The sequence below is a fragment of the Salvelinus sp. IW2-2015 genome, linkage group LG17 (assembly GCF_002910315.2).
Source record: "Salvelinus sp. IW2-2015 linkage group LG17, ASM291031v2, whole genome shotgun sequence".
Lineage (NCBI taxonomy): Eukaryota > Metazoa > Chordata > Actinopteri > Salmoniformes > Salmonidae > Salvelinus > Salvelinus sp. IW2-2015.
In genome coordinates, this window is record NC_036857.1 from 23,213,245 (window position 1) to 23,229,412 (window position 16,168).

The 16,168-nt window shown below is 41.8% G+C and overlaps 1 protein-coding gene across 1 annotated transcript in view; it reads right to left on the reverse strand.

Annotated features, from left to right (window-relative positions):
• The window catches only part of LOC111977003 (rap guanine nucleotide exchange factor 3-like), a 41,081-nt gene that overhangs the window by 22,438 nt on the left and 2,475 nt on the right, over positions 1-16,168 (reverse strand). Inside the window, 2 exon segments of the mRNA XM_070447969.1 lie at positions 4,971-5,015; positions 13,286-13,371. Coding sequence (XP_070304070.1) covers positions 4,971-5,015; positions 13,286-13,371 — 131 coding nt within the window.

The window sequence follows — 16,168 nt, forward strand, 5'->3', positions numbered from 1 at the left end:
TGAGATGGGGGTCATTACCACTAAATAAATTAATAGGGACATTTTTGGTGTGGTGCTAAAAACAAAATGGATCCATAAAGGTGTGCCGCAGTTCAAAAAAGGTAAGGAACCACTGATCTAGGGACTATAGCCCATGTGTTAGTAGTATAGGCAGGAGGAACTCAGGTTAGAGTAAACAGTTTTCCCTCAGGTGTGCCAGTGCTGGTGAATGACATACTGTATGTACTGTAGAAGTGGCCCTTTCTCTCTCACACTGCTCTCTCTGACGTTTCAGGTCCGGAACAGGCTGAATATGTGCTTTAGATAAACATTAATGACACACTTTCTTATGGAGACCAAGTCAAAGTCGGCCTTTGAATGTTATGTCTGTGTTTGAATAGTGTAGTATCACAAAAGGAACATATGGGCCTGTTAAAATGGTTTGTATATTTGTGGGTGGGTTGGTTTGTGTCTGACAATGGCTAATGTGGTCTGTGGTTATGGCCTTTCCTCCCACACTTTTTCTTCTTCTTATAACAACACTTAAATAAAGTCACTTTGTTACCTTCATTCTCTGGCTCAGTGAGAGTAACTGTTTCAATAACTGAGTGTGGTGTGTGGGTTTACTATATTTGTGCCTATAGTCTGTGTTAAATAGTGTCAAGTTTCTACTAATGTTCTGAAGTTTCCTCTGTGGGCGAGTCTACAGTCTCCCTCTGTGCTGTGACCTTGGTGGGCTTTGTTCTCTCCTCTTCTGTTCTCTCTGGAACATGACTGTACCTGGAGGGAGGGATGGAGCACCACGCCGGTGGGCAGAGGAGCTGTAGGAACTGCATCTCACATCCCACTCTCTATACAGACAAGACCACGTCAGACCTTCTGAGGGGTTATTGTTTCCAACAAGTACACTTCCTCCCCCATTTCAGAAATACCAAGCTACAGCACTGGATTTTTTTCCTTTATTCAAAACAGGAAGTGCCAATTTAGGTAAAAAAGCCTGACGGCATTGATGAGATTTTTTATTTTTTATTTTTTTTAACCTGTGTGAATATACGTAGCACCAAACCCCAAACCACAATCACCATCTTGATCATCATTAGATAACTAACAGAACAATCTCAAATCTCTAAACCAGGAGTCTCAAACTCATTTTCCCAGCTCGCAAAATTCAGTCTTCAACGAGGTCTGGAGGGCCCAACTTAAAATGAATTACAGTGCATTAGGAAAGTATTCAGACCAATTGACTTTTAAAAAAACGTTACAGCCTTACTCTAAAATGGATTAAAAGTTTTTGTTCCCTCATCAATCTACACACAACAACTCATAATGACAAAGCAAAAACAAGTTTTTAGAAATTTTTGAAAATTTACTAAAAATAAAAACCTGAAATATCACATTTACATAAGTATTCAGACCCTTTAGTCAGTACTTTGTTGAAGCACCTTCTGCAGTGATTATAGCCTCTAGTCTTCTTAGGTATGACGCTACAAGCTTGGCACACCTATATGTGGGGAGTTTCTTCCATTCTTCTCTGCAGATCCGCTCAAGCTCTGTCAGGTTGGATGGGGAGCATCGCTGCACAGCTATTTTCAAATGAAATGAAATCAAATTCTATTGGTCACATACACATATTTAGCAGATGTTATTGCGGGTGTAGCGAAATGCTTGTGTTCCTAGCTCCAACAGTGCAGTAATATCTACCAATTCACAACAATACACACAAATTGAAAGTAAAATGATGGAATTAAGAAATATATAAATATTAGAACGAGCAATGTCAGAGTGGCATTGACTAAAATACAGTATAATAGAATACAGTATATACATATGAAATGAGTAAAGCAGTATGTAAACATTGTTAAAGTGACTAGTGTTCCATTATTAAAGTGACCAGTGATTCCAAGTCTATGTATATGGCAGCAGCCTCTAAGGTGCAGGGTTGAGTAACCGGGTGGTAGCCGGCTAGTGATGGCTATTTAACAGTCTGATGGCCTTTAACAGTCAGGTCTCTCCAGAGATGTTCGATCGGGTTCAAGTCCAGGTTCTGGCTGGGCCATTCAAGGACATCCAGAAACTTGTCCCGAAGCCACTCCTGCGTTGACTTGGTTGTGTGCTTAGTGTCGTTGTCCTGTTGGAAGGGGAACCTTCGCCCCATTCTGAGGTACTGAGCGCTCTGGAACAGGTTTTCATCAAGGATCTCTCTGTACTTTACTCCTTTCATCTTTCTCTCGATCTTGACTAGTCTCCCAGTCCATTCTGCTGAAAAACATCCCCACAGCATGATGCTGCCACCACCATGCATCACCGTAGGGATGGTGCCAGGTTTCCTCCAGACGTGATACTTGGCATTCAGGCCAAAGAGTTCAATATTGGTTTCACCAGACCAAAGAATCCTGTTCCTCATGGTCTGAGAGTCCGTTAGGTGCCTTTTGGCAAACTCCAAGCAGGCTGTCATGTACCTTTTACTGAGGAGTGGCTTCCATCTGGCCACTCTACCATAAAGGCCTGATTGGTAAAGTGCTGCAGAGATGGTTGTCATTCTGGAAGGTTCTCCATCTCCACAGAGGAACTCTAGAGCTCTGTCAGAGTGACCATCGAGTTCTTGGTCACCTCCCTGACCAAGGCCATTCTCCCCCAATTGCTTAGTTTGGCCGGGCGGCCAGCTCTAGGAAGAGTCTTGGTGGTTCCAAACTTCTTCCATTTAAGACTGATGAAGGCCACTGTGTTCTTGGGGACCTTCAATGCTGCAGACATGTTTTGGTACCCTTCCCCAGATCTGTGCCTCGACACAATCCTGTCTCAGAGCTCTACAGACAATTCCTTTGACCTCATGGCTTGGTTTTTTCTCTGACATGCACTGTCAACTGTGGGACATTATATAGACAGGTGTGTGCCTTTCCAAATCATGTCCAATTAATTGAATTTACCACAGGTGGACTCCAATCAAATTGTAGAAACATCTCAAGGATGATCAATGGGAACAAGATGCACCGGAGCTCAATTTCGAGTCCCATAGCAAAGGATCTGAATACTAATGTAAATAAGGTATTTCTGTTGTTCTTGCTTTGTCATTGTGGGGTATTGTGTGTAGATTGAATCCATTTTAGAATAAGGCTGTAACATAACAAAATGTGGAAAAAGTCAAGGGGTCTGAATACTACTGCACTGTATATTTCCTTGCCATAAAAATGTGAAAAAAAATGTCCTCTAGCCATCGCTTTTTGAATTTTCTATGCTCCCTGACTGTCTAGCTTAAGTTTTGATGACTGTTAGCAAGCTGGACAGAGTAAAGAGACTATAACATTCGGTCAATTATCATTTCTACAGTTTCTATTTGGTTTTAGTCATTTCAATGTCAATTGAGATCGTGCCCCCTCCCCCCCAAAAATGTAAAACTAAAAAACATATTTTTTACTCAAACCACCCTTGGGCCAGATTGAATCGGCTCGCAGGCCTTGAGTTTGACACATGCTCCAAAGACATAAAAAACAAGAACAACAACTAGCAACCAAACGAAGCACCAACAAAGCCAACCTCCCTGTAGCCTCGCTACTGTTCACCCATTAGCTATAAGACCTGCATCCTCTCTCCCCTTTCCAAAATACACACAGCACTCACACAGAAAAAGCCCTTGGGAAGTTAGGAACATTCCAAGGCTGACTGGATATTTATTAAAGATACTCCCAACATGTTCAGTGCAGAAAAAACATAGACCTGAACTGAACTTTAATGTTGTATAGGCCTATTTACTGGCATTGATCTTTTACTGTGTTTTCATTCTTCCTGGAGTAGAAGAGAACACTGTTCCACTGTTTTTATTCCTGGAGATTCTGGATGTATCAAAGTGAGACCGGCTGTGTGTGTGTGCGTGTGTGTGTCTGTGTGTGTGTGCACGCATGTGAGCGTGTGTGTGCCTGACTATGTATATTGGGTAAAATAATACCAGTCAGGAGCCAGATTTGTCTTTCCATTTCAACACCGTTATCAGGCTGATTTCTCCTGTGAGGGGGCTATTGAAGGAGCAGTTAGATAAAGGAGTGAGAGGGTTGGGTCTGCTCTGGTCAGGTCAGGCAGGGGGGGTAGTGAGGACCTGAAGCGGGGGGGGGGGGGGGGGGGGGTAAGTTACAAGCTAGCTGTGGATCTTGGAGTGTCCTTTAGACTCCTTGTGACTGCAGTGCTCGCCTGGATTGGAATGTGTTTTTAAAGACTCCACTGCTCAAGCAGTGATATTAGGAACTCAAAAAAGAACAGGTTCAGCAGTTACAGAAGACGCCAACGCTGCAACAATAAAGGCTGGCGCAGTGGCTAAAAGTGCCCAGGAGAAACAATTTGCTGGAAATACAGCCTTAAGGCCGGGCCATGTCCGATGTCAACAGGTTGTGGTTGACATTTAATTGAGATTACTAAAATCGTTGTAGAATGTCATTATGCTCATACATTGGATCATCGTATTGAGGCAAAGTGTATGTTGAAGGTCTTGCGAGTCTTAGCATTTCACATGGCACACTGTAGAAAACGTGGGGCATTATATGACGTAATATGGTGTAAATTAATAATACTAAATGTTTAACCCTAAGGACCTATAGCTTTAAGAGGTTAACTACTATTTACTGTACTTGAACTTCCATTCACCATTTCTACTATGCTGTTGTGGTGTTTCTATGGTGTAACAGATGATTTGAGGGTGAGATCAAAATGTCCGACATAAATAATGTTCTTACATGTCAACTCAATGACCTTGTTGGTTCTCTTCTCATGAAGATTGTGATTCATCAAAGATGAATCAGAAGCCAGAGCAGTTTGATTCAGGTCTAAGACTAGCTGTAGGGATGTGAAGTACTACTGTACTGTGTGTTTGTGTGTGTCAGGGTTGGGATCAATTAGAATTGAAGGCAGTCAATTGAGGAAGTAAACTAAAATATGCCTTCAATTCAAACTGAGCCCAACCTTGGTGCGTGTGTGGCACTGTCCCTGATCGGCATACCACGTACCTGCTTCATGGTGTCCTGTGTGTCAAGGGCCTCTGGCAGTGGGGTCTACGGGAAAGTGGGAGAGAAAGAAACATAACCTACTATTACATAATTTCACTATTCCATCATAGAGGTTCACGTCCAGTCCAGAAAGCCTATAATATCAAGGCATTGCTGAATAATAAGGCCTATAATATATTATGGCTTCCTCTCATAGGCATTCCAACAGAACTGGTTAAACGGGTTGTTCTCAGAAACCATTGGGTGGGACCAGAAAGATAGGTTGAATGTGAAATATTCTAATGTCTAATGAGATACATACTGTAGTGTTCAGTTTTGTTTTCAGTGAGTTTTTTCTATATGTCTACTGGTTCATGCAATATATGTCCTAAACCCGATGATATATGGGCAAACCCTCCTCTCAACTCAACAACACTATCCTGTAGCCTAATTCCCACTTCCTCTTTTGTTGTTCTATAACTCTTCTTTTATGATCCACTGACAGCCTCTCTAAATGTGTTCCCAAACCAGCTGCTAAGTTGCATGACATGGATGGACTCCGCTGGCTGAGGTGTCATCGGAGTACACAGTCATTTACAAGGGCTTTGTTCAGGCCATTCTCTCCTCTATCTTTCCAGGTCTTGTTAACTCATGACTGGTTAGTGCCTTACCTTGAGGGCCACTCAGAAGAAAATTGATTATATAAGATACAGGCCTCACGTTTTCACTGTATCGCGGTGTGGGATCGCCAGCTCAAATGATGGAAAATAGAAATATGGAACCTGACGAGTTATTGTCGTCTCGTCTCTCTTTGTGTGGGAGTGCTATTGATGACCTTGTGCTGGGCTTGGGTATCAAATGCAGCTAAAAAGAAAATGGATTGAACACATCATTTTCCCCTCAGCTCCATTTGCAGTCAAGAAAATAAATAATACACTATTCTTCCTCTATCCCCTTTTCTTATTATTGTACTAGATTGCCTTTCTTCTCTTAAGTCAGGTGTTCAATGGCTCCTAGCGTGGAGACCTCTCCACCCTTTCTTTCTGTTGACAGAGTAAACTGTGCTGGTCTGTCCTACTGCCAACACTGTCACATGCTCCCAACCAGAGGTACTGCACATTGCCCTCTTCAGCTGTTAGCCAACTCTATAAAATAGACTTAAGTCTCTCTCATATGTTCTGTCGCTTCTGCTCTCTCTCTCTGCCATGCTGAGAGCAGCAGAACCATGCTTGTAGAGGCGTCACTTCTTGCCTAATGTAGCACCACACAGACACACCTGTAGGCTATAGTGACTTTGTTTTCTTCCTTGGAGAAGCCCTTGCATCTTACAAAACAACTCAAGGAAACAAAGCTGAAGGCCTGGCAGCAGTATGGGGCATACAGTGGGAAATACCAGATGCCATTTCCCTCTTATCAAGAAGTGCCCTTTTTGCTATGTATCTCTTATTATGAGGACCTCTACCAATGTGAGTAATTTTGTACTGTTTATCTCCAGGAGTCACCACCACCACCCCAGCACTGGTATGCATTGCAATAAGCATGGACATTGGGGTACAGACCTTATTACCATCTATTAATTCTAGAAAGATGACTCTGTCTGCATTGCTTACTAGTGGTGGTATCAGACCACACGTGCCATGTGTGTCTTAATGAACTAGAGTTAGCTGGCGCCCAGTGTGAAGCCAGTTTAATTGGGTCTAATGTTGTTGCATGCCGCCTCTGCATTCCAGACACATCATCAAACAGACACAAAGATGACGTGGAGCCACAGATGCTTTAGGAATAATGATGTTTGCCTGATCATCTAAGGCATGGAGCACTGCACCACGGTTCTAATAAGGCCAACTGAACTCAATCTCCAGTCGAAGTCTATTATTTTACATTTCCATATCTTACTGTATTATCAATGTAATAAGTGTATTTACGAATATCAAACGAAAAACAGGGTATTGTATGTTTAGCTTTTAATATTTTGCAATGCGCCCACAGCTATTGACATGAATAAGATCAAGCATTTGATTTTGTATGAAAGCATTGATCTATTTATCTATGAGAGGGGTTGTAGTTGTAGTTGAACCTCTAGGGACTAGGTCAATGTGGATTTAAGGACATTAAGCAGATGGGCTAGATTAAAACATCATCACCATAGGGTGTCCTAATTAATCAACTATAGGCTACTTGAGGAAGAACAACATACACATAAACAAATAAACAAACTCACTATGCATATGATATTTAGAAGCTTTACTAAACCATCTTAATTGTTTTGTTCTCAGCCAATCCAGTTGTTACTTGTGAACACAAGATCAGGGTATTAAGTAATATTTCCATTGACGTCCTACCTACAGTAATATGTTACGGCTACTCCATAGACATTGCCAAATATATGTGTTTTTTTAATGGACTGTCCACTGACAGGCGACACCTTTGCTTGTTAAGCTGTTATTGATCATATATTATTGATCATATATAAGACCTATGCCTTTTTATAGTCAGGTCATCACAGATTCAGCTAATCACAAAGTCTGTAGGTGAATAACTCTAGATTTGTATAATCCTGAGCAATTCAATAACAAAGCCACATTTAGATCTTTCTTGAGGAGCACAATTCGGAATCTTCCTGTGGCTGAGGGGAAAATAGACATTCTTGTCTACCATGTAAACTGAATGGGGGGATCGAGGTGAACAATAAACAATGCACTATAAATAACAAGAGTAATAAAAAAAAACTGTCTGTGTCTCCGCTACCTTCCTCTCCTCTGCCCCACACCCAAGACTACAGAGAAGTCCCCGTGTCAGTCTGACCCTTCTCCACATTCTCACATGCAACGCAGGAAGCTGCTTTTATTTTGGGGACACATACAGACTGTGTCACAGTGGATGTGGTGAGCACCCCCCCCCCCCCCCTCACTTCTTCCACCAACACATTGTCTGACTCCACAGCCCCATTCACTCTACACCTCTGCAGTGCACACCACCCACACATCTCACCACGCAGACACTAATACAGAGACACAATCACATACGGTGACGTAAACTTTTATGCTGAAGTGTTGCAGTGTTTTCAAGTGTGACCCGTCTTCCCTCCTCTTGTAGTGCTTATAGTAACTGATTAGTGAAGTGTGCAGTGTGTGCGAAAGGCAGCGAGACAGAGCATGACTGTGACATGCGTGCAGCCACAATCAGAGTTTCTGTAGAGATTGTTCTACCTCCCACCACATTCTTTTTATCAAGTACAGTGGTGCTTCATTTCTACCTAGAACGTGAGTCTCACTCTCAAAACATGTCCAGGTGATAGGCTATATCATTTATTGAAGGTCTATTTTGCTGCGAAAACATTGTATCAAACTGCCATGGGTGTGACTATTTTGAGAATATTTTCAGTCAAGGTCATACTTTACTTTGTGAAGAAAAAAGTTGTTTTTATGAAGAATTCTATTATGACCCATGAGCACTCATCATCATCATCATCATCACTATCCTCAGATCATCATCAAACCATCTCAAAGCTAAACAATAGGCACAATGCAAAGACAAAAAAGGAATGATGTTGCAGATAATGATGATAAGTAGCCTAGTGATGATGATTAGTATACTATTAGCCTGTGCAACTGTAGCTTTTGTAGGCCGCCATTGTAAATAAGAATTTGTTCTTAAACTGACTTGCCTAGTTAAACAGAGGTTAAATACAAAATAAATAAAGGTATGCTATTCTAGGCAAGTATAATAACATACCCAACTGATGCCTCGAATGGTCGATGTTTCCACAGAATAATGATCCGGGAAAATTCGATAATTGTAACTCCGGAACAGATGCATGTTTTTTCAAGTCAAACAAAACAACTTTCACGGTTAGTGGATCTGCGGTCATAACGCATGTCGAAGACGGGAGCACCAAGCATGTCTGTCTACCCGTTACAAAGACCGGACCCACATTACAACAACATAGCATACCGACAGTGGACATTGCACGACCAGTTGAATCGCCACATGTTGCTCTTGTGTCACTAAAGCCACAAGTCTATATTATTTGTATCCAACCTGACTGTTAGGCTACTGTGCCTATATCAAAACTCAACCCAGCTGTCACTGCCACCTCACACGACGTTGCTGGCTGCTGCCTCTGCTCGACGGAGACTCCAACCCACTTTTCAATCAGCCTCAGCTCTATCTCAGCACAGGCGCATGATTGTAGCTTTGCGCAAGCACACTTGCTCTCAAATGAGTCCCCGCTGCTTGTCAAGTGATTTCGGAGTCATTAAAATCCGCGACCTCTTCAGAAGGATCTGATTCTCTATTCACTGCAGCAAATTGCCATTTTCTTGTTCTTGTTCCCAACATTCAGTTGCGATGACACTTTTGGGAGTGTTCTAAACTTTTTGTATATCCTACATCTGTAGGCCTATCCCACGGTCATTTCAACCAAAACAATGTGATGACATGACATTGAATTAACGTCGAAAACTTTGTGGGATTTGCAAAAATGCATAAATTTAACGGAATTTCGTATTTTTTTGACCTAACTTTGAACTAAAATCCAATTACAGGATGAACATTTGGGTTGATTTCACATTGAATTCACGTTAGTTGACAACCAAATGTAAATCTAAACTAGACGTTGTACTGACATATGCGCCCAGTTGGGTTTGTCACAAATATATATATGTTTCTAACATTTTGTAGAGCAGGCCTATCTGATTCCAAAACACACCACAATATGTTGAGTCGGAGCAACAAATATAGTACAAGGCACACCTGAAATTCTTCCCCTCCCAGAATATTTTTCCACAATGCACCATAATTTACAGTATGCTGCATTAAATATACAGCAAAACAGCACTTTATTGTTGAATTGTATTGAAAAACTTTTACGCAGTTGCTAATAATGAATAAGTAATTCTATATTACAGAATATCAACTGCTATTTGGTGTTTTATATCACTTGCAATTTAGGCCTTAACAAAGGCTTCTAAAGTGACAGTGACGACAGGGCAAAAACAGATCAAAAGGACATGGCTAGCCAGTCAACACAGGTTTAAACCTTCCTGTCACTCTGATCTGTCCTCTATAGACATTCAATTGTTAGGGAGCCACTACCACATATCAGTTAAATTCATACAGCGGGTGCAACAAATATAGCCTCTTACAAGACACACCTCAAAATATGTTAATCAGAAACAACAATTCCACATAACCACTAGATTTGCAAAGGTTTTTGGCACTACAAAAATGCAGTATGGAACTGATTTACAGTAAATTACTCGCAGCAATTGGCCTGCAAATTACTGTATATTTTCAGAATAAGGTTAATAGAATTCCTAAAATACAGTATATTACTAAACTCGGCAAAAAAAGAAATGTCCTCTCACTGTCAACTGCGTTTATTTTCCGCAAACTTAACATGTGTAAATATTTGTATGAACATAAGATTCAACAACAGACATACACTGAACAAGTTCCACAGACATGTGACTAACAGAAATGGAATAATGTGTACCTGAACAAAGGGGGGGTCAAAATCAAAAGTAACAGTCAGTATCTGGTGTGGCCACCAGCTGCATTAAGTACTGCAGTGCATCTCCTCCTCATGGACTGCACCAGATTTGCCAGTTATTGCTGTGAGATGTTACCCCACTCTTCCACCAAGGCCCCTCCAAGTTCCCTGACATTTCTGGGGGGAATGGCCCTAGCTCTCTCCCTCTGATCCAACAGGGCCCAGACGTGCTCAATGGGATTGAGATCCGGGCTCTTCGCTGGCCATGGCAGAACACTGACATTCCTGTCTTGCAGGAAATCACGCACAGAACGAGCATTGTCATGCTGGAGGGTCATGTCAGGATGAGCCTGCAGGAAGGGTACCAAATGAGGGAGGAGGATGTCTTCCCTGTAACCCACAGCGTTGAGATTGCCTGCAATGACAACAAGCTCAGTCTGATGATGCTGTGACACAGCGCCCCAGACCATGACTGACCCTCCATCTCCAAATCGATCCCGCTCCAGAGTACAGGCCTCGGTGTAACGCTCATTCCTTCCACGATAAACGCAAATCCGACCATCATCCCTGGTGAGACAAAACCGTGACTCGTCAGTGAAGAGCACTTTTTGCCAGTCCTGTCTGGTCCAGCGATGGTGGATTTGTGCCCATAGGCGACATTGTTGCCGGTGATGTCTGGTGAGGACCTGCCTTACAACAGGCCTACAAGCCCTCAGTCCAGCCTCTCTCGGCCTATTGCGGACAGTCTGAGCACTGATGGAGGGATTGTGCATTCCTGGTGTAACTTGGGCAGTTATTGTTGCCATCCTATACCTGTCCGGTAGGTGTGATGTTCGGATTTACCGATCCTGTGGAGGTGTTGTTACACGTGGTCTGCCCCTGCGTGGACGATCAGCTGTACGTCCTGTCTCCCTGTAGCGCTGTCTTAGGCGTCTCACAATACGGACATTGGAATTTATTGCCCTGGCCACATCTGCAGTCCTCATGCCTCCTTGCAGCATGCCTAAGGCACGTTCACGCAGATGAGCAGGTACCCTTGGCATCTTTCTTTTGGTGTTTTTCAGAGTCAGTATAAAGGCCTCTTTAGTGTCTTAGGTTTTCATAACTGTGACCTTAATCGCCAACCGTCTGTAAGCTGTTAGTGTCTTAACGACCGTTCCACAGGTGCATGTTCATTAATTGTTTATGGTTCATTGAACAAGCATGGGAAACTGTGTTTAAACCCTTTACAATGAAGATCTGTGAAGTTATTTGGATTTTCAAAATATCTTTGAAAGACAGGGTCCTGAAAAAGGGATGTTTTTGTTGTTGTTGCTGAGTTTATATTCTGTGAGGGTAAATCATTTCCTCTCACGGGTGCAACAAATATAGCCTCTTACAAGGCACACCTTAAAATATGATAATGAGCCCGAAACTTCCTCGCCCACGACATCTTCCCACAATGCACCATAATTAATTATGTAAAATACAATGATGGTATTTTACTGTGCATTCTACCGTGTTTCACTGTTGAAATTACAGAAACGTCTTAGAGTGAACCCTTTTCGAAGCTATATTATAGAAAAAAAATGAATGGTTCTACAAAGGTTATTTTTAGAACCATACAGTGTTTCTTACTCTCGTTTAATAGCCATATTAAATTGTTATAATTCCATTGGTTTTATTATTATTTTTATGAACAAGTTTTGTCAGGAATGCTAGCTTTGGTACGTCTGGGGATTCCTGAGGAGAAAATTGAGAACTACTGACTTAATTATCCATTCTCACAAGACACCTTCACTGACCATAGTCGTATGTAACATCTAATAGCATAACACAACAGATTAGATCAACTGGAATGGCTCACGGTTGCACAAAAAGAGCTGTGAGAAAACCAAGTCTCAAAATATTAGAATGATCCACCGGCCATACATTTGAATTATCGCTAAAAGAGGAAAGAACAATTTTTTAAACTGCAAATAACCATTGAAGGGCTCAAAGGGTTATTTGGATCAGTATCCATCACCTTCCCAAAGAACCCTTGAGGAACCCAATTTTTTTTGTGTGTATAGAGGTAGTTTCCTACTGATTTATGGGTTATTTTTGAGTTATTTTGGGGTTATTTTTGCTTGGCAAAGTCTCTCTCTCTCTCAATCTCTCTCCCCCTCCCTCGCTCTCTCACTCTCTCTCTCTCTCCCCCTTTCTGTGTGTGCGTGCGTGTCTGTATGTCTGCGTGTCTGTCTGCCTGCGTGTGTGTGTAGGATTGGGGTGTGTGGACACTTATCAGTGAGCCCAGCTGTCTGTCTAACCATGCAGTAGGCTACAGACACGTGGACACAGACAGATAAACTGCCTCAGGCCAGGGACAGACAAAAACAACAGGGGAGGCATGACATAGTTACAGGACGGACAGCAAGAGTGATTCTCCACCTATACATCCTACATAGAACAACTCTGCTATGAAGTCTTATTAACTATTTCAAAGTCTGGTGTGATTAGTCATGTGGGTTTCACAGACCTTTCTTGAAACCCAGCACACAACCCGTTGAACAGGAATTACCTGTAGCCTAATTATTAAGTGCGTAATGGTATTCAAATATGCATGTCATCATACAGTGTCTGTAAAACATTACAGTGTATCCAAGTCATTTCTCTTTGTGGACATTTAATGCTTGATTTAAACAAACAAAAAAAGTTGAATTGTAAAAGTGGCAAATTACGCTATAGTGAATTCAACACTCCAACTCTTGCCTCACAATTCAGATAACTCTCTATCCTTCTTTTAAAGATGTTCATGTTTGTATTATGAAGAAGGAGAACTCGTGGTTGTCTTGGTGACCTGATGTGTAAACAGATAACTTACTTCACCCTCCTCTGGTGTTATCCGTCTGGACGGCAACAAGATAGATTTGAAGAAGGTATCCATGGAGAACATGGCTGAAGCCGTTGCTAGGTGAAAGAGAAGAGCGAGGAAAAACAATTTAATGTATTTTCCTATACATTTTCCTCTAGTAATGTTCTGTGGAAACACAATAAGTGTTCTGTTTTTCTGTTATGCCCTGGCCTGGAGGGCAGTTTCAGGAGATGTACAGTACCGTTCAAATGTTTGGGGTCAATTTCCTTGTTTTTGAAAGAAAAGCAAAACATCTCTGTTCATTAAATAACTTCAAATTGATTATAAATACAGTGTAGACATTGTTAATGTTGTAAATTACTATTGTTACTGGAAACGGCAGATTTTTTATGGAATATCTGTCACGATCGTCAATGGGAGAGAGAGAGGACCAAGGCGCAGCGTGTGGAAAATACATCTTCTCTTTATTAGAAGAAGGACAACGAAACAAAACAACAAACAGACGAACGTGAAGCTATCAAAGACTAAGTGCAAACATGCAACATAGACACAGACAATTACCCACAAAACCCCAATGCCTATGACTGCCTTAAATATGGCTCTCAATCAGAGACAATGAACCACAGCTGCCTCTAATTGAGAACCAATCTAGGCAGCCATAGACATAACTAGACAACTACACTAGACACTACAAAAACACATACATTCCCCATGTCACACCCTGACCTAACTAAAAAACATAAAGAAAAACAAAGAATACTAAGGCCAGGGCGTGACAATATCTACATAGGCGTACAGAGGCCCATTATCAGCAACCATCACTCCTGTGTTCCAATGGCATGTTGTGTTAGCTAACCCAAGTTTATAATTTTAAAAGGCTAATTGATCATTAGAAAGCCCTTTTTTAATTATGTTAGCACAGCTGAAAACTGTTGTTCTGATTTAAAGAAGCAATAAAACTGGCCTTCTTTAGACTAGTTGAGTATCTGAAGCATCAGCATTCGTGGGTTTGATTACAGGCTCAAAATGGCCAGAAACAAATAACTTTCTTCTGAAACTTGTCAGTCTACTCTTGTTCTGAGAAATTACGGCTATTCCATGTGAGAAACTGCCAAGAAACTGAAAATCTCGTACAACACTGTGTACTACTCCCTTCACAGAACAGCGCAAACTGGCTCTAACCAGAATAGAAAGAGGAGTGGGAGGCCCCGATGCACAACTGAGCAAGAGGACAAGTACATTAGAGTGTCTATCTAGTTTCAGAAACTGACGCCTCACAAGTCCTCAACTGGCAGCTTCATTAAATAGTACACGCAAAAAGAACACAGATACTGGACAGAGGAAAGGCCAGCACAGTCACCGGATCTCAACCCTATTGAGCTGTTGTGGGAGCAGCTTGACCGTTGGTACGTAAAAAGTGCCCATCAAGCCAATCCAACTTGTGGAAGGTGCTTCTGGAACTATGGGGTGAAATCTCTTCAGATTACCTCAACAAGTTGACAACTAGAATGACAAAGGTCTGCAAGGCTGTAATTGCTGCGAAATTGAGAATTATTTGACGAAAGCAAAGTTTGAAGGACACAATTATTATTTCAATTAAAAATCATTATTTATAAACTTGTCAACATCTTGACTATATTTCCTATTCATTTTGCAACTCATTTGATGTATGTTTTCATGGAAAACAAGGACATTTCTAAGTGACCCCAAACTTTTGAACGGTAGTGTAAATCAGTATAATGTCAGGCTGGACAGACCCTTGACCCTTGGTCTCCGTCCTAAATGGCACCCTATTCCCTATATAGTGCACTACTTTTGACCAGGGCCGGCATAGGGCTCTGGTCAAAAGTAGGGCACTATGCAGGAAATAGGGTGCCATTTCAGACGCACACTTGCTCTCTCCCACCTACAGTAGCACAAAGTAATGCGGTCATTTCATTATTCTCATCTAGTCCAGTGTCATGAGGGCTCTTGTTTCGATCCCAGCCATTGTTCCAGCAGAGAGATGCCCTTCCTGGGCTGACCCCACTGACGGTGTCACAGCTCATGCTCTCCACTTCTTTCTAGTTACTAAGCTGCCTCAGTTACTACTCTGTCTTGTGTCATTCTATATAGCCACTGAGGAGATATACCCTGGACCTTGAGAAGAGATAGAGTTTATCTGAAAGGCGGAATATCTCAGGGTGTCTCAGCTTCTTTATCTCGACCCAGACACCTGTTGTTTTTTGTCAAAGTATTTTTCCGTTGCGGATATCACCTCTCCTCATCATCCTCTCCCTAGACTGTAGGTGAGAAAGTTAAAGGTATTCACAAAACACAGTGTGCTGCCTAGTACAACAAACATCTGACCCAAAAATAGCACCCATTAAAAACCAGTAGTCTACGTGAAATGTTTCAACCCTTCAAAGCGGGCTAAGAAACCTCTCCCTGTAGTTCTGACGAAAACAATCCACCTGAAAGCAGGCAACAACAATTTCTTACCAAATATGTCTTCCTGAGGACTGTGAAGAATGTTTTGTCTATCTGCGATCCTGCTTGGAGAAGATCAAAAATTCCCAAACAAAAAAACAAATAAACTAAAAGTACAGTCTCCGGCAGAGACATACACAGAACAAGCTAAGGAAGGCTGAGTGAGGCTCTAGTGTTTGTCTTCCAGGGACATCAAGATGCCAGTTTAAGAATGCTCATAGTGAAGAAGGAATCCAGTTTTCATTTGTATGACCTCCTCAGGGAATGTCAACACGTCAGTTTGTTCGATAAGGAATAACACGTGCTGTAGCTAGCTGCTAGACTCCATCAGATAGCATCTCACAGAGTGACTGCACAGTGCACAGTCCAGTGTCATGAGGGCTGCAAATGTTTGTTATGTTTCAACTCGGTAGTTCAACGGTT